The sequence below is a fragment of the Pteropus vampyrus genome, unplaced genomic scaffold (assembly GCF_000151845.1).
Source record: "Pteropus vampyrus isolate Shadow unplaced genomic scaffold, Pvam_2.0 Scaffold44, whole genome shotgun sequence".
Classification (NCBI taxonomy): Eukaryota; Metazoa; Chordata; class Mammalia; order Chiroptera; family Pteropodidae; genus Pteropus; species Pteropus vampyrus.
Genome location: NW_011888825.1, coordinates 1,064,490 through 1,082,711, shown reverse-complemented (window position 1 = coordinate 1,082,711; position 18,222 = coordinate 1,064,490). Strand labels below are relative to the sequence as shown.

Here is an 18,222-nt window from a genome sequence, read left to right as displayed (position 1 = left end):
TTCATAACAATATTCATAGTACTCATTCATTTTCTCTACAAATGGCGTACTGGCTGCATCAACACTGCACAAGGTTATGTGGATTAAAAAGAAACAAACACAGATAAACAAACACATACACATAAGTAAACAAATGCACAGAGCCATGGTCGTCCTTGCCTGAGGGATCCCACAGCAATGCTCCACAGCAATCACTGTGGAGATATTTAACAAGATGTATACAAGGTACTGTGTCCGGGTACGGCGGAGAGAACCATTGTTAGCCTGGTTTAAGGGATGAACTAAAAAAGCTCTAACTGGCTTAAAAGATGAATATCAGTAACCCAGAGTTCACTCAGTTTCTTCAGATTAAATCTTCTTCATTAATTGTTTTAGGAATTCCGTTTCCAGGGCTAGATATGTTTCTGGTGCTGAAGAATTTCTTTACTAATGTTCTAATAAATTTCACTTCTCTGGCAGAACCCCAAACTCCACGAAGAGAAAAGTGTTGTGAACATTTTCCTGTGTCTTTCTGGCATCTATCCAAAAATTTTTGGGTTAATTTTATGCCATTTAAATAATAATAATCCTCTTTTTTATTTTATACTAATTCTCATTCAGACTCAGTTTAATTTTACCAACTATAATTTTAGAATGTGTGTGCTATGCTTTCTTTAAGGCGGCCTATGTTAATATTTCTTCCAGGGGTGAATCAGGTGCTGGGAAGACAGAAAATACTAAGAAAGTCATTCAGTACCTTGCTCACGTTGCTTCTTCACATAAAGGACGAAAGGACCATAATATTCCTGTAAGTTTTTGTTCTGCTGTTGTTTTAAATCTTAGATTTATTTTTTTTATGATTTCAGAAACAATAAGGAAGCAAATCTACTCAGTGTGCTGCTATAATTGACAGCTCCCTGGTCTCCAACCACTCCCCACCCAGCAAGTCTTTTTCCGCTTAAAAGGGAGCAAGTTGATCAGGAAATTGCTATCTGCTGCTTATTCCAACAGGGCAAACTGGAATTATGGTTGTGGCTTGAAGTCTAATTTTTTGCAAAGATTTCGTGAGAGTTGTTAAAAATTGATGAACAGTGCCTGTGGAGACTTCTTATTTTCCACGGAAAGAAGATCCTCAAATATTTTTAGCAGTTCTTTCTGAACTTTGCAGAAGCAGCCTGTTGCTACTACCCACAGCATCTTGAGGGGAGGGTAGAAATTTGGGAAGAATTGGTGATAGAAAAGGGGTAAGAATATAAATTTCAGTTATCCTTGATTTGTAAATATACAGAAGTGGTAGTTAATGCGGCCTAAGAGAATGCTAACCACACTGGCTTTCACAGTTCTAAACTACACATTGACTGAGTGCTTTGGATGTGGCTTACTGCTAGAAAAAGACCCAAACTTGCTAACATTTGCATTTATCTGTTTGTAACAAACAGCAGGAATCACCTAAACCAGTGAAACACCAGGCAAGTGCTCTTCTTTATGCTTCTTAGTTTTGAGTGTTTGCACTAATTTCTGTCTTTAGATTGAGTCTCTATTAGAAACAAATACTATTAGTTCTGAGTGAAATCTATTATGAAAAAATTTTTAATTTTGAAAATTTGTTGCTTAGAGGCTTATTCTTTTCATGAGAAGCAGCATGCCGTTTTTGCTTTAAATTTGTTTTCTAGATGAATTTTAATAATTATTTACCCTTTTATCATGACATTGAATCGCATGTTTATGAAGCCTATAAACTCAAGGGTTCGTATGTCAGATGCTAGGTGGAATTTTTTTTAATACTTCTTAAACACATGGAAGCCTAGCTTTATGCTATACATTAAATTTTGAATTTAGGCCTACAACTTTAAAGATGCTACCTTTTGGGTTAACAAATATCTAATCTATTAAAATTGTATGGCCTATGTGTGTTTTAACCTAAAGGCCTTATTGTATTTAATATATAAAATTAGAATTTTTTTTGGCCACAGCAAATAGCAGAAGACTTATTCTTCCTGATTATCAGCTGCCCACCTTTTAGCTCCACAGAAAATAGCAGTGAGCATTTGCTACTACCTGGGAAGAGAGGGAGGGCAGAGCTGAGCCAGATACCTCAGATAAAATGGGGCATCTGTACTTGGACTTGATCCTTTCCCTAGCGTTGGAACAGTTTTGGTTTTTCTGTCTTCCACAAACACAATTATACAAAGCTAATAAAAAGCAAGAAAGGATGTTGAGTTATGGAATTGATCTATTAATATAAAGAAACTATCTTAAGTGTCTAATCTAGAATAGAATAGAAATAAATAGTCCAGATACTAAGATTTTCAGATACCTTTCTTAAAATTCTAAGAAATTCTCAGACCCCAAAGCTGTACTATACCTGTGAAGGCCTATGGTGTTCTCTTGTTCCATTAGCTGCAGACCAGACCATTCGTACGAATTGGGAGGGTTAATGAAATAGTCATTATCCTATAGGTTATTTAAAAGGCTTTGCTGCCAGTTAGAGAAGGAATCTCTAGACTGGAAACTAGCTTTTCCTTGAGCTTTGCCAGTACATGTTAAATGACCTTTTAATATGTACTTAGGTCACTAGTTAAATAAATAAAGTACAAATTTAGGTTTCCCAGTCCTCTGTGGAATACCTAAATCATTATCATTAACATTTTGTTTCGATGTCATTTTAAACTACCAAGCGGATCTCTGTTGTACGTGAGTAGCATGTTTACCCATAGATTTTATTTTGGATCAAATCAATTCCTGGGTAGCAAGTTCTCAAAGAAGGCAACAACTTCTCTGGGCCGCGCTTCACTGTCATTGTTGATTTGCATGTCTTACTGCATGTATCTCCTATGCACAGAATTGTCAGTGCTGCTTTTCCCAAGTTTATTTTAATAATAATCTAGTCAAAGAGTAGCTATGCTTATGTTTTTAGAAACATGAAAAGAATACTGGTTCTTAATTAATTTTCCTTCTCTAGCACACTTAAGGAATATGAGATGCTCATAAGTTATGGGGAATGATTACACTCTGGAGAGGGTCTTCTCAGGAAATTACTTCTCTGTCCACAGTCCCTTCTTCCTCCTGGGGTTCCGCTATTCTTGACTTCCTTACTTAATTTTGAGGATGACTGCTTAAAGTAATAATTATAATGTTGTAAGTCTATACTTTGCAAGGTCGCTATTTCTTTTGGCTCGATAGCACTGGTTTGTAAATTTTTAGAATTTTATCACTAAACAGTAGTATGAATTGTAAAAACAGAAAGGAAGGCATTTCTAGGCTCCTGATTTTGAGTCTTTTAATTATTTGTCTCTTTGCTCATTCTTCTCGTAAAAATCAGCTTTATTGAGGCTTAATTCATGTACCATAAAATTTACTCATTTAAAGTATACAGTTCAGTTTTTTTTAAGAATATGTAATTATCACTACAATTAATTTTAGAACATTTTCATCACTCCAAAAAGAAACCCTGTACCTCGTTAGAAGTTACCTTCCATTTTCTCCCAGCCTCTGAAGATCACTAATTTACTTTCTGTCTCAATGAAATTGCCTATTCTGGATATTTTGCAAGAATAGAATCAGAATATGTGGTTCTCTGCAACTGTTCTTCCACTTAGCATAATGTTTTCAAAGTTCATCCCTGTCATAGCATGTGTAAATATTCTATCCCTTTTTGTGGCTGAATAATAATCCGTTATATTAAATATGTCACGTTTTGTTTATCTCTTCATCAGTTGATGAACATTTGGATTGTTTCCATTGGGCTGTTATGAATAATGCTGCAGTGAACATTTGCATACAAGTTTTTGTGCAGATATATGTTTTCAGTTCTCCCAAGTATACTCCTAGGAGTACAATTGTTGGGTCTTGGTAACTTTCTTTTTAACCTTTTAAGGAACTGCCAAACAGTTTTTCAAAGCCATTTTACATTCCCACCAGCAATTCATGAGGGTGCCAGTGTCTCTATATTCTCTCCAATGTTTGTCACTGTCTTTTTATTATAGCCATCCTAGCAGTGTGAAGTAATCGCTCTTTTTTATATTTGCCTTTGAAACTTAATCTTCCTTATGGAAATGTGAACAAATATAAGAGAAATAAATTTTCAGAATTAAGGTCACAATATTTAAATAAATGTTTACCTATAAACTTTTGATGTACTTTTTATAATAAAATTAAGTCTTACTTGACTTTATTCCCCAGCCAACTGAAAGTATGGTTTCCGTGCCCTCTTCCCTCATCACAGGTTGCTGTTCAGACCTTCAAAGTCAGTACTGTGTTCAGGCTTTGGTGTGGCAGTTTCAGAGAATATTTGAAAAAAAACTAATTTCTAAAACTTGGATCATCCCCTAAGAAAGATTCCTTTAAGCCAACCCACCTGCCCCAATGACTATTGAGTCATCCAAATCTAGATAACAGCTTCAGGATGATTTAGTATCTGCTGGTCTAAACTGCCTTGAACTAAGACGAAAAGGTGATACATAGCAAGTAACAAGTACAGAAATTAGAGCCTGCCAGTTGATATTAGAGTCTGTTTCTTAACACCTCGACTCGTTGCTGCCACCTGCTTTCCTCCCTCCTCTTGTGGTCAGTGGGACACCTGCAGCTTTTCCCTGTCAGGCCTGTAAGATAGAGAATGATATCAGCCTAAGTTCCCTTGTTGGCTGAACTGGAGTTTTGAAAGAGGTATATATTTTTTACCAATTTCAAACTCATCCTATATCTATCATATAGCAAATATATATCATACACTATATAATAAAGAGTTTTCATTATGATCGTTAAGCCTTTAAAGCATCATATAAGTATAAATGCTTAGAACTTTAAAAGTGATTTCAATAGCTGATACTGATTTTTTCCTACATTCCCAAATGACATTTCTCGTTATCATATAGAATAGAAATAAGGAACATTGCCCATCCAATTCTAGCAGAAAGGTTAACACCTAGTCACTGCCCCCTAATGGTTTATAAATGGCTTCATAATTTGGTTTAGAGATCTTAGCACTGTTTATCTAAACATGAAATTTCTTAACACAGAAATGATCAAATTTAGTAATGATTTCTTAATTTAAGACCATTTTTGTATGTTTTATGATATTAATCTTGTATCAAGCTTTTTGTGATTGATTTACGAGTTTTTGAGAACTTTGCTTGGTCTTGTTGATGTCACAAATCCATTAGACAGTAATCCCACAACACTTAATGTAGTGGCTCCAACAGCAGAGACATGGAAGTGCCCTAGTCTACAGTAAATGGTCATTATGAAGACCCTTAACCCAAATCTTATTGTCACCTTTTAGCTCACCACCATCCCTTCCTTAAATACTAATAGAATGTTTTAGGACCTCTGATTATGCATTCATTCAGTAACATTAATGGTATACCATTTTGACCCGTTACTTACTGACTGAGCTAGGTGCAGGGGATATAGCTAATTACTATAAGCCAAAAGAAGAAAGAATAAACTCAGTAGATTTTCTCTCTCTCTCTCTCTCTCTCTCTCTCTCTCACACACACACACACACACACACACACACACTAAAGGAAAAGAATAGACTTGACCCAGAGAATCCTTGTAGCCATGTCTAAGGAATGTTAAAATAGGACATCAGTACTTGTTTTACTTCCGAGTTAGAAAAACAGTTTAACGGTGGGTTATTACTTAAAGTATTTTCATTATGGTTTGGCAGGATAGTATATGTAATTTTAAGGAATCTGTATTCTAATTCATGGACTTAACAAATGTTTAGTGTTGTAAAGATGATGGTCCACTTATCAAAAGTCATTGTTTCTGACGCTTTCTACATTCTGGTTATACATTCTGAGTGACATAGAAAGGATTCTAGAGCCCAAATAATTGTTGCAGAGCCAGTATACCAAGGACTTTGCAAGATGTTAGCCATAGGCATACTGATGAAGTGACCCCTGACCTCAAGGGGAAAAGTACTCTGTTATATAACAGAATAACTAACATTCTTCATTATGACTCTCAGTCATTAAAATTGGTTCAGAAAACCATGTTTAAGAAATTTTGGTAGCATATAATATTTAGAAAGATTTATATCAGAAATAATCTGGTGTTTTGAAGTCAGTAATCTAGCAAGTTTCACAGTACAGGGAGCATATCATCTAATGCCAAGAAAGTGAATCGGTACTTTGTAATGTGAAATCCCCGTAGCTTGGGGTTCTCAAAAGGACATGTTCCTGGCTGGTCTCAGTGGAACACAATCATAGACTGTAATTAAGACCTGCGAAAGTCTGGACAACCCAGATATAAGTTCTACAGAGCAGACATTTAAGGGGCATGTCTCCTCACTATGTCATGTGCCTCAGGAACACTTCCTTACCCTTCCAGCTGAGTAAAGGAGTCCAAACTAGGGTTGGATGCCAAGATTATATATATATATAGCATATATTTGTTCCTGTTTTGAATTTGATTATAGTATAATGAATCACATAGCAATTGGCCATTAATTAACAAATCTTATGTGTGGCTCCTTATATTCCTTTTTTGCTTAGAGAATCATATTTACTAGTGGTTTTTATTCCTTTCTTTCTTTAGGTCTAAAATACTGTGGGTGTTTCAAAGTATAGGGGTAAGATTTATGTTTGGAAAAAGCAGATTTGTTTACATCGTGCAATATAATTCTAAAATTACGGTCAAGGAATACAGCATTATTTTCTAGTGCTTTTCATGGCCAGAAATGACATCATGCTTTCCCATATAGCTTTCTATTGTGTTTCCTGATTAAAGCACATATTAATATACTTAGAACTTTTTGTAAAATCTGTTTTATAGCCTAATTTGCACATATAAGACACTGGGGAAAGCATACCTTATATCAAGTACTCATACTTAGCCTTTTAAATTAGAGCAAGAAGTCAGTAGCATCTCCATCTTTGTCATGAAGATGAGGACATTGCTTTATCTACATCATTAAGATAGTATGTGAAACCTTTGGGAAAATGGCAATCTTTATACCACTAATTAAAACATATAAGTATTAATATGTTCTTAAATTATCACGCTAAATTTCATTTTATGCAAACCAGTTTCTTTGTTTTATTTTCAGAATTCTCTGTCTAATTTATGTGCCTTGTCCTTAAATTTATCTTCTCTGATCAATGTGACATTTTCTTCTTGCAATCACTTTATGGATGCTAATTTTTTTCCTTCAGGAGAGCCTCATAGGACCAAGAATAAGAAGCCAGCAAAGGTTGCTGGATGGCAAACTAAATGAAAGAACTGAGGAAAAGAGGCAGTTTTTTTGTACTGTTTTGTTTTTTTCCCTGAGAACTGAAGTAAAGACATTGGATTAATATACATCTGCTTTTATTTGTGTGTGTGTATGTGTGTGTGTGTGTGTGTGTGTGTGTGTGTGTGTAATGTCTTTTAGGGGGAACTTGAACGGCAGCTTTTGCAAGCAAATCCAATTCTGGAATCATTTGGAAATGCGAAGACTGTGAAAAATGATAACTCATCTCGTTTTGTAAGTTGAAAAGTATCAGAAACTTAATTCCTCAGATTTTTAGTTAAATGTCTACTATGATTAATTAAATGCAGTACTTTCTAGATTTTCAGAAGAGGCTAATCGATGTAGTATAGAACAGTACTGTCCAATAGAAATATAACACAAGTCACCTGTAACCTAAAATTTCCTAGTAGCCACATTTTAAAAAGCAATAAAATGGAAAATGTGAAAATAATTATAATCATATACTTATTCTACGTGAACACATAATTATATTATTGTATGGATAGATAATTATACAACCTCTCTGAACTTATTTGTTCATCTTTGGTGGGGGATGATATCTAAAATTCGATGCATGTTTAGTGCTTAACACAGCACTGGGTATAATAAATGCTCAACAAATAAAGTTGGTATTCAATGTAGTTCATTGTCCTTTTCATACCTTGCTGTTTTTATGGGATATGGACCTCAGAATAATTTGTCACAGAATAATTTTCTGTTTAAAAATTCTTCAGTTGTTCAGCTCTCTTAATTCATTTCTCCCTCAGTTTGACCAACATTAACAGTTTGCCTGAGATTATCCTAAGTGACGGCCAAATCAGTATTAGTATGAAGACACCACCCTCCCCATTCAAACCTGCTCAGAATCAACAGCTTAAATGGCAAATCATCTCTGAGCCCATATTCAATACAATGGTCATTCTTTCAGTAAGTCTTTTGCCCTGGATTATAGTCATCAAGATTCGATAACCCTTTCCATGGTCAGTTTGGAGAGGGTCTTCGATTTGAGTTATTTCTGCTTAAATTGTTCAAGTGAATTCTGTTTTTTTTTCCTCCATCTTCTGACATTAGAAATATTGGTAAAAGTCAAGAAGGCCAGAATAAGAGAGGCTTCAATTCAATGGATAATTTGGGGGAATCTAGTATCATTGTGACATACTTTTTTATTCAAGGAATGTAAAATCATGGTCTGCGTGCTAATTTTCTGATGACATGATTTCTGTGATCAGTGGAAGTGACTAGATTGAGAATCACAGAGGACACGGTAAACACAAAGATAGCCAGGTAACCAACCCTCTTATGAGTTTGCTAGGGCTGCCATAGCAGAGTACCACAGACTGCGGGGCACTTAAACCACAGAAATTAATTTTCACACAATTGGAGGCTAGACGTCTGAGATTAAGGTATTGACAAGGCCGGTTTCTTCTGAGACCTCTTTCCTTGGCTTGTAGGTGACCATCTTCTCCCTGTGTCTTCACATGGTCATCCTTCTGTGTGTGTCTGTGACCTCTTCTTCTCTTATAAAGACACCAGTCATTTTGAATTAGGACCCTCCCTGGTGACTTCTTTTTAACTTAATAACCTCTGTAAAGACTTGATCTCCAAATATGGTCATGTTCTGAGGGACTAGGGTTTAGGATTTTACACATGAATTTTGGGGGCCGGACTCAATTCAGAACATGGCATCCTCAGAGATAAGAAGTATAAGAAGTATAAGAAGCCTTCCAAGTTATATAAGAGATTTATGTGGTTGGAATATCGTTTATTCTTAATAAGTAAAATTTGAAGATTCACTTACTCCACATTTATTTAGTAATTAATTTAGCATTTTATGTACAAAGTGGGGTAACAAATATGCCTATGACAGTAGGAAGCATGGCTGTGACTTTTGGATTTACAGAAGATCTGGGGAAGCTGAGCTTCGTTTATAGAGTTTCTGTCATTCCATGGATCATCAGTATTGAGCCTGAGCCGCAATTGAATCTTAACTTCTTCCTACTGAAAGCCCTATGTTTAGTGGCTGTGTCATGGGATAGGAGACACTGAGCTACCAGCTTAGGTATGTGAATCTCTGTGAAGATTTTCAACAACTTCTTAGTGGAAAATGTTTCATTTTACCACATAAATCAAGTTACCAGTCTGTTCTGATTTTCTCCCCCTAAACCATACTTTAAATTGAAGAGAAACAGTTTTGGGCCCATTTTTCTCATTTTTACATAGAAAAGATAAATTGCTGCTAACCAGTCATTTGTGTCCTTTGATAAAGAACGTAACGATTCTATTACTAAGTGATAAAGGTTAATATACTTGCAAGGATTTTTGTGTTTGAGTCAGACAGAATTACAATTCTGAATTAGCTATCTATTGCTATGTAACAAATTACCCTAAAACTTAGTGACTTAAAACATTTATTATTTCAGAGTTTCTGTGTAGTGGGTGGTTTTGGCTCAGGCTCTCTCCTAAGGTTGTCATGAGATGTCGTTGGCTAGAGCTGCAGTCCTGTGGAGGCTTTATGAAGCTCACTCAGGTAGCTTTTGGCAAGAGGCCTCAGTTCCTCGGGTTGAAGGCATCTTCATAGAGGTGCTTGCTCCTGATATGGTACCTGGCATCCCACAGAGCAGATAATCCGAGAAAGAGCAATACAGAAGCCACACAGTATTTTTTATGACCCCAACTTGGAATATACCATCCCTTTAATATATTCTGCTGGTCAAACAGATCAACCCTGATAAAGTATGAGAGGGGACTCCATAATGACGTGAAGAACAGAAGGTGGAGATCACTGAATTCATCTTGGAAATTGGCTACCACAAATTATTAGACAGATTTCCATATTGACATATATAGGTTATAAGCTGTAATTGCATTGTTCTAGATCAGTGGTTCTCAATAGGAGGCCCCGTGGAGAATATTAGGTAGTGTCTGGAGACGTTTTGTTTGTTCAGCTAGGGCAGTCACGTAGTGGTGTGCATCTGACATCTGGTGGGTAGAGGCCAGGGATGCTGCTAAACATCCTACAGGACAGGCCCCACAGCAACGAATTATCTAGCCCAAAATATCAGTTATGTTGAGGTTGAGAAACCCCGCTCTAGCTTGTTCCTTTAAATTGTAGTCTAAATTAATTACTTTTTGAAATTTATTTGCAAAGTACTTACTATACATGAGTCTCCTAATGCTTATTATTTACACATGCTATTCCAAAGATTGATATAAATAATTCTGGTAGGAATTTGTACACTCTACTGGTAGGAAGAATGTCTTAGATTGTTTTCTAGTAAGATTGATTCTAGCAAGAATCACCTATCTGATCTAAATTCTGAACAAACCATGTTTCAGCTGAGTTGTTCTCTGGATCCTTAGTTCCTGGCACTGTGCCTCTTACATGTAGTAACATAAGTGTATTTATGGGATGTTCCACCTTCCAAAGTGCTTGTACTGTATAATCTTTAAGTATGCTCAGTCTAATATGTTAAAAGCTCATCATTTTAGAAAAAATATTTTTGATTAAGACAGTGTTCTTAGACATAGCTATGCATTCAACCAAGAAACAAATGTATGTTTAAATTGTTGACTTTGGGCTTTGATTTTTAGAAAGTCAACTTTATATTGATATGTATAATCTTTTTTTAAAGAAATAGTTTAGTAGCTAGCTATTATCATAAGGCATTAACGACACAATACTGTAAAAAGTGGTTGATTTTAGTCGTTACATAAAAAATAGTTAAGTAATTTGTTCCATTGACTAATGTTCAGTTAAAACATCCCTTAGCAGTTGTCTGTGGATGTTGCCAATACTTTGATCTCAGGGGTTTATCCAGTAGTCAGTGTAGATTCATTTTTAAATTAAATTTTATATAATTTAGGTTTTTTGTTATGCAATTCATTTATTAAGCACATATTCTTTGCCAGGCACTGTGCTGCTTAGTTGTTCTATTTGGATGTCTAATAGATTTCTTAAATTTAACATATTCCAGATAGAACTTTATCTTTTCCATCCAAAATTTGTTTCTTAGGTCTAATGTCAACATATGGTACCATCAAAATCATCCAGTTACTTAAGCATAAAATAAAATAAAAACAACAAAAACCTAGAAAAACAAAATATCTAGGAATCATCCTTGATTCAGCCTTTTTCTCATGGAATAAATCCTATTTGTTACATTTCCAGAATGTATTTCAAATTTGTCCACATTTCTCCTTCTCCCTCTTAAACACTCACTTAGTCTAAAACTCTATCTGATGAATTTCCTCTATTACTATCACAGTGTCCTATCGATTTCCCTTATAGCTCTTGTCACAATCTGTAGTAAATTTCTCTGCTTGTTCATGGTCTCTTCTGTTAGAATGTAAGATCTCCGACAGTAGAGACCTTGTCTGAGTTGTTCTCTGGATCCTTAGTTCCTGGCACTGTGCCTCTTACATGTAGTAACATAAGTGTATTTATGGGATGTATTTAGTTAAAAGATGGTTGCCCGCTAAGTGCTAGACCTGTTCTAAACCCTGGGAATATATCAGTGGACAAAACCAAACTTCCTAGCATCATAGAGCTCACCTTCGTTTAGGTTTTATCTCTAATATATTTTCAACAACATGACATAATGTACAGTTGAGCTCAGGGAATGTAGTACATGTACTAGACCCTGTGCGAATATGTGTGACCCAGTTTTAGAATCATGGGCAGAAGATATGTGGGAGGCGGTGGCTTCGTGGACAGGCCAGGCCTTGGCTTGGGATTGGTGTTGTACCCCATACTGGGAGAGTAATGTGATATTAAAAAACGAGTTGGGTGTACAGTGGAATTTCATGTAGTCAGTATTTACAGGCCACGTGCTTGCAATGGAAATATTTGAAACTGTAAACTCCACAAGCTTTAGAATCCATTTGTTTCCATTTCTTTGATCTGATATAGACAAGTAATTTCCTGAAGAATATCTTTTCTTTCAAAGATGCTAACATATGGTTTGTATTAAAGGAGATTCTTTAGGAGAGCATTACCCTTATGAAAATAATCGTTCACAGTTACTCCAGTTCTGTTTATAGAGAAGTAAAATGCATTCCAGATGGAGGAGATTTTATGTAAAATGAATCTCTTGTAATGAAACTTTAAAAACAGGGACTTCAATTTCAAAATGATTGTATCAGCAGATACATCTTCCCTCAGAAAGTTTTAGTAGGACTCATTTTCTGTATTTGCACAAAATTTTTTTTTTTTGCAACCTTATTTAAGCAAACAGTTTGGCAATTCCCAAGTTTATGTGCTTCTTGCTAGATAATTAGCCTCTAGTTGTTACAACTAGATAAAGGCTCTAGGTATCCTCACTATTGCTTAGCTACCAGATTGCAATGAAAGCAAGCCAGAATTCTATACCCTCACATATATTTATTAGCAAGCAGACTCTAACAACAGTTTTGTAAGTAAATCGAATGCAGTTCCTGCTCTGTCAGTCTTTAGTATTCTCACCTAACCTTTCCCTAAAGATTTACTGAGACGGAGACAGTCTGTACCAGGCAACCAGCATCTTCTGAATCAGTGGCTGTACACAGTCATTTTAGAATCGAGCCCTAGGCAGCCTTCCCAACACTACGGCCAGCCTTTCTAAAGTCTTAACACCTTGTTCACACCAGAGTCAGGGGATGTCTGTCTATTTCCAACCAGTCTATGTCTCTAAGTGCCACTCACTTTACTCCAGGAATTTCTAGTATCCATTATACTAAGTAGCAAGGCTACCTAGTTAACATGAAAGCTCATTTTACTAATTAACAGAGCTTCTGGTGCAGTTTGGAGATTAAGATAGCTGAAGCATTTAAAATAGCCATCTGGCCTTTGAGTTAATCTTAGCTAATTACTCCTAGAGTGGGTTTTCCCATTTAGGGTAACTAGTTGCCTCTAAAGTAGAGATTTTTACTGGAGTAAACACACATACATAGCACACTATGTTGACGTGTTTTAAAGTAAATTACAGATTTTATGACAACTTTAAATACCAAATGAGGAAGGGGAAAAATATTTTCAGAGCATGAAACAAACCTGCGTTGCCCCTGTAGTAAGTGTCTAACAATCTAGGTTTAATTATTACAGATAATCTATAAGCACCAAGAAAAAGTTCAAAAAAATCGGTGCCGATTAAGAAGGAATAAAATTGTTTAAATAAGCTGATTTTCTTACTATTTTCATGACAGTATTAAAATGTCCACGTTGTGCTCTTGCACCTTCTAAATGAAATTCTTAATTTCTATTTTACCTAAGAGAGAGGATTCAAATTGTCTTTGCTGTCCAGAACTCTTGCAGGAAGTATGTTGTCTCAGTTGTTCTTGGATTGGTACTCAATGTACGTATGACGTCAAAATACGTACTCTATAATTCATACATAATGTACTTGTCATATTTTTCTCTTTTTCTTTGTTTTTATTGGTGAAATTCCGGTTGAATGTTCTGAGTACTGTAATCTGACCTGTGTGGAAATCAAATTTAGAGTTGGCATTTTCACTACAAGTTTCTTCACATAATGTTTATAAGATTAGAGGACCTACTTGAAAGTAAAACTCTTTACTTGTTTTATACTTTAGATTTTTATTTTAATAAAAATCTTAATTCTCAAAGAGTATTTATTATATATGTGAGGAAAAGGCTTTTTAACATATAGATTTTATTCCTTCTCCTTCTGTCCCCCCCTGACTGAAGTAATTTCATATCCCATGGCCTGCTTCTTACCTAATTTGTCAGGATATCCAACATTAAGGGGAATATATAAATCCTAGACTGTTTGGGGATATTCTGCAAAGTATTTCTTTTTGGTTCTGAAATTTTACTTTGTCGTGTTGTTGTCAAAATGCTCTCAATATAGCTAAATGTAAATGTTGCTTAGCATAGAGTTGATAATTTTCAACTTTGTGTTTTTGTTTTGTTAAAGTGTTTTCAAAATAGAATCAATTCTAGAACTCTGGCTTATAATTATAACCAAGATTTATTAGTGACTGTTGTTTTCAGAGATACTAGTTTCTTTTGGGTATGTATAGAAGAAGCAGGAGTTGGGGTGGGGGAAGGCTTGGAGGGACACCCTGATCCACATTATATCCTCCCCACATTGCAGGCTTCTACTGCCCCATCTCTTTCCTCATGTCATTACTCTTTGCCTGACCATTTTCGTTTGGCCAAAAGATATTTCTCTGATACTAGCTGTAATGGCTAGAACAACTATGGACACCAGTTGTAAAAGGGCTAGGGAATTGATTTGGCTAGGGAACTGATGGGGAAATTAGATGTACATTGATGACTTTGTTTATTCAAGTAAATGAACATATGTCTAAATTATTTTGAGACATTTTGTTTTAGGTTACCTGTTCAGAGAGCCAAAACTTTCATTTCTTCTATTTCTCTTTTGAATCTGACTTCCTTTCCTATTTACCATGAAGTAAGGGAAAAACATAAATTCACTATATATGAAATGTTCAGTTTTGTATTTTAAAGTTATTAAAGTTCAAATGTATCAATATAATAACTTTATTTTATTTCCCAATTAAAGAATTTATTTTGTTTAATGAATTTTGAACTTCTAATTTGGGGTGGTAAAGGAAAGGAATAGAAAGTAGTATAAGAAGTTGAAAGCTTAAACAGCATGTCAATATATACCTAATCAAGAAATTAAACAGACGTTGAAGTCTGAAAGTTTGCATTTCTATGTAATGAATTTTTTTAAGTGAAATATTTTTTCAATAAGAATTAGGTGATACCATATGATTTTGATTAACCTTTTTGCAATGTTTAAATGAGAAGTTTGAGAAAGTATTTCGTTGAACAGTTATGTTCATTGGCAATGTATGCTTCGCAGCTTTGAAGTAATAACATTGTCTTTTGACTACTGTCTTAAAATAGCAATTTTTTATTAACTCAATGAGGTATTATATAGCTAATACAGCTGTTTAAAACTTATAAAGAATTTTAACCCTCAATATAATGTTGGGACCAGATTTTAGTTTTTGAGTTGTTGGGTTTTTTTATTTTGTTTTGTTTTGTTTTGTTTTGTTTTGAGCAATTCCAACTATTCGTAAGTACTAATAATTTTTGAACTTTATTCTTTCTTAGGGTCTTCCAAAGAACAGAGACAAAATTTACTTATTTTTAAAGTAGAATTAAACTCATTCTCTCTTATAATTACCAATGAGTCCATTGGACCATTTTATAAATCTGAAGATGTATTATGGAGTATTAGTGATCATTTTTTTTATATCTTGAAACATTTTGCTCTTTCATCATCCTAGGAATTGGTTCATCATTGCCTATCAATTATTCCCAAAGATGTTTAAAAAAAGACTAAAATAATAAGAATAATGGAATTGCCTAGAAGGATGCTACAATAGTGACGATTGCATCACTCTTTAGTTTGCTTATTGTATTGCCCAAAGTATTGCACCATCCTTCAAGAAGGTATGTAAGAAGACTAGAGACACCATCTTTGTAGTCTACTTTTAGCTTTCAGTGAACATAGTTGAAAAGTCAGAAGTTTTCATTTTCTACCTATAATGGCAAAGAGAAGAAAAATAATAGAGGAAAATATTAGATGAGTCTGAAGATGAATGCAAGAGACAGAGTTAGCACTACAGACTCTAATGATGACAGTGAAATTGATTTTGTAAGTGAAGTCTCACATGATGACAGCCTAGAATTTTCTCAAACTCAAGAAGAATCTGTTTCTAAGGACAGGAAGGAAACGTGGCATTGGCATCCAGTTAGTTATTCAGTAGGAAGGACTTTCTTACTCAGTATTTTGCAACAAGTATCTGGACCATCTTTTGCTAAATGGACTTGTAACAGTATTCCTTCATCTTGTGTGTTGTTTGCCTACCACATTTTATCTGGTATGGTTTGTAAGAGGACAAATGCTGAAGGCAGATGTGTGTATGAAAGTTACTGGAAGGAAATAGATGATGTAGAAATGAAGAAATTCATTGGATTGACCATTCTAATTGGTGTTTGTAAATCTAATAATGAAAATGTTTTACAATTATAGAGCAAAAGTCCTTCCTCTGTTTAACAAAATTATGAGCTGTCAAAGGTTTTAGATGTTCTTCAAGCATTGCATTCTGACAATGCAAGTACAATAGTAAGAACCTGTTGGCAGATGAGAATAAAGGTGCCACATTGAATAGCCATTAGTCTAGAATGTTGTATCTCTTGAAAATAATGGAGTTTTCCCTGACAACTTAGAGGTTGAAATCAGATTGCAGTGTATCAAGGACTACTACTCTTTGTAGTAGTTTTAAGAGAACTTAGAAATAAACAAGCACAGAACCTCCCTTTAAATTGCCATTTAGCTAAAAGCAAACTAATATACTTGATAAACTGTAAGACTACTAGGTTCTAAAGGCAGTCTTTCTGTGAAGCCCTCTTCCGTGTTCCCATACCACGTTTTAGTCCTTTGGAAGTGTCTGTACCACGTTGTTATTCAAGTGTTGAGAGAGCACAGCCTCACAGTTCTACCTGCGTTTGGGGGGCATTGGGTCCGTACTCTCAATGCCATAAATGTGTTATTTGTGTAAAGTGGTTATTTGTATAAAAGTCATACATAGATGACATTATAAGAGCCTATCTCAAGGAGGGAAAATTATTCTCCCATGGAAGAAAAAAATGCAAACAAAACTTTCCCTCCCTCTCATAAAACAAAACTAGCCAAACAAACAAATCGTCTTTTTGGTTTTGTGACTGTAGAAGAAAAATGCCAAATTCTCACTACTAGTCATTAAGCAGCCTCTTAAAGATGGATTTGCATTGTCTGGATGGAATTTAAATGGTTATCTCATTAAGTTTGGGTGGTATAAGATCAACTTTTAGACTAGAGGGCGTGACAGGTATTGGTGACTGACACTATCCTAATTTCCCAGGGATGTTCCATCTTCATATATTCTATTCCATTGTCTACATACACTCAGCTATAGATGTTAGACTCATGTCTAGAGATTTCTTTGGTTTAGCCAATGTTTTGATAATTTGTTATGTAGAGTGAGTGACTTTGTATACATGCCTGTGTGAGAGGTGGTAAGAGGCTATTTGTCACAAAATGCCTTTGCTTCCTACAGTAATCGTATTTACCACCTCCCTTTTGAACACTTCAGAGTTTAGTGGCATCTGAAGCAGACTCTTAATGGAATGTCTGTTGTGATGGCATGATACCTTAGGTGTGTCAAACCAGCCGTGCATTTTCTGTGCAGAGCAAGGCTTTTCGATAATGTAAAATAGAATATTTACATTTTGGTGGGGCAGAGTTAGAAGGACATTTTGGAAATGGTGAAGGGATTTTTTTATATTAGGTTTATTGATTTATATTTTGTATACAATAAAATTCACTCTTTTTAAGTGTACAGTTCGATGAGTTTAGACAAATGTATATAGTAGTATAACTAGCACTGGGGTCGGTCCAGAGAGAGAATATTTCCATTACTCCAGAAAGTTTTCTTTTACCTTTGTTTAGTAAATTCCCTCCTTCTATTCCTAACCCTGATAACCACTGATCAGTTTTGTTTTCTTTAGAATGTCAACATAATGGAATCATATAGTATGTAGTGTTTTATGTCTAGCTTCTTTCATATAGCATAATGCTTTTTAGATCCATCCAGGTCGTTGGGTATATCGTTGGTTTGTTCCTTTTTATTGCTGAGTATTTCATTGTGTGAATATACCATGACTTCTTTATCCATTCACCACTTGATGGACATTTGGGTTGTTTCCATTGAGGGCCATTAATAATAAAATGGCTATGAATGTTCATGTGCAAGTTTTTGTGTGGACACATGCTTTCATTTCTCTTGGGTAACTACTTAAGAGTGAAATTGCTGGGGCATATGGTAACTTATGTTTAATTTTATAAGAAACTAACAAGTTGTTTTCCAAAGTGGCTGTACCATTTTGCATTCTTACTAGGGTTGTATGAGAGTTCTAGTTATTATATATCCTTGCTGGTCTTTCTTAAAAAATTTAGCCATTCTTGGGGTATTCAGTAGTATCTCATTGT

General features: G+C 35.0%; 1 protein-coding gene across 5 annotated transcripts in view; it reads left to right on the top strand.

The window, feature by feature from the left end:
• MYH10 (myosin heavy chain 10) overlaps positions 1 to 18,222 on the top strand; it is a 139,584-nt gene that overhangs the window by 45,608 nt on the left and 75,754 nt on the right. For all 5 annotated transcript variants that reach the window (XM_023529935.1, XM_011358946.2, XM_011358945.2 and 2 more), the window contains exons 5-6: positions 685 to 787; positions 7,358 to 7,450. In XM_023529935.1, coding sequence (XP_023385703.1) covers positions 685 to 787; positions 7,358 to 7,450 — 196 coding nt within the window. The remainder of the gene's footprint in view (positions 1 to 684; positions 788 to 7,357; positions 7,451 to 18,222) is intronic.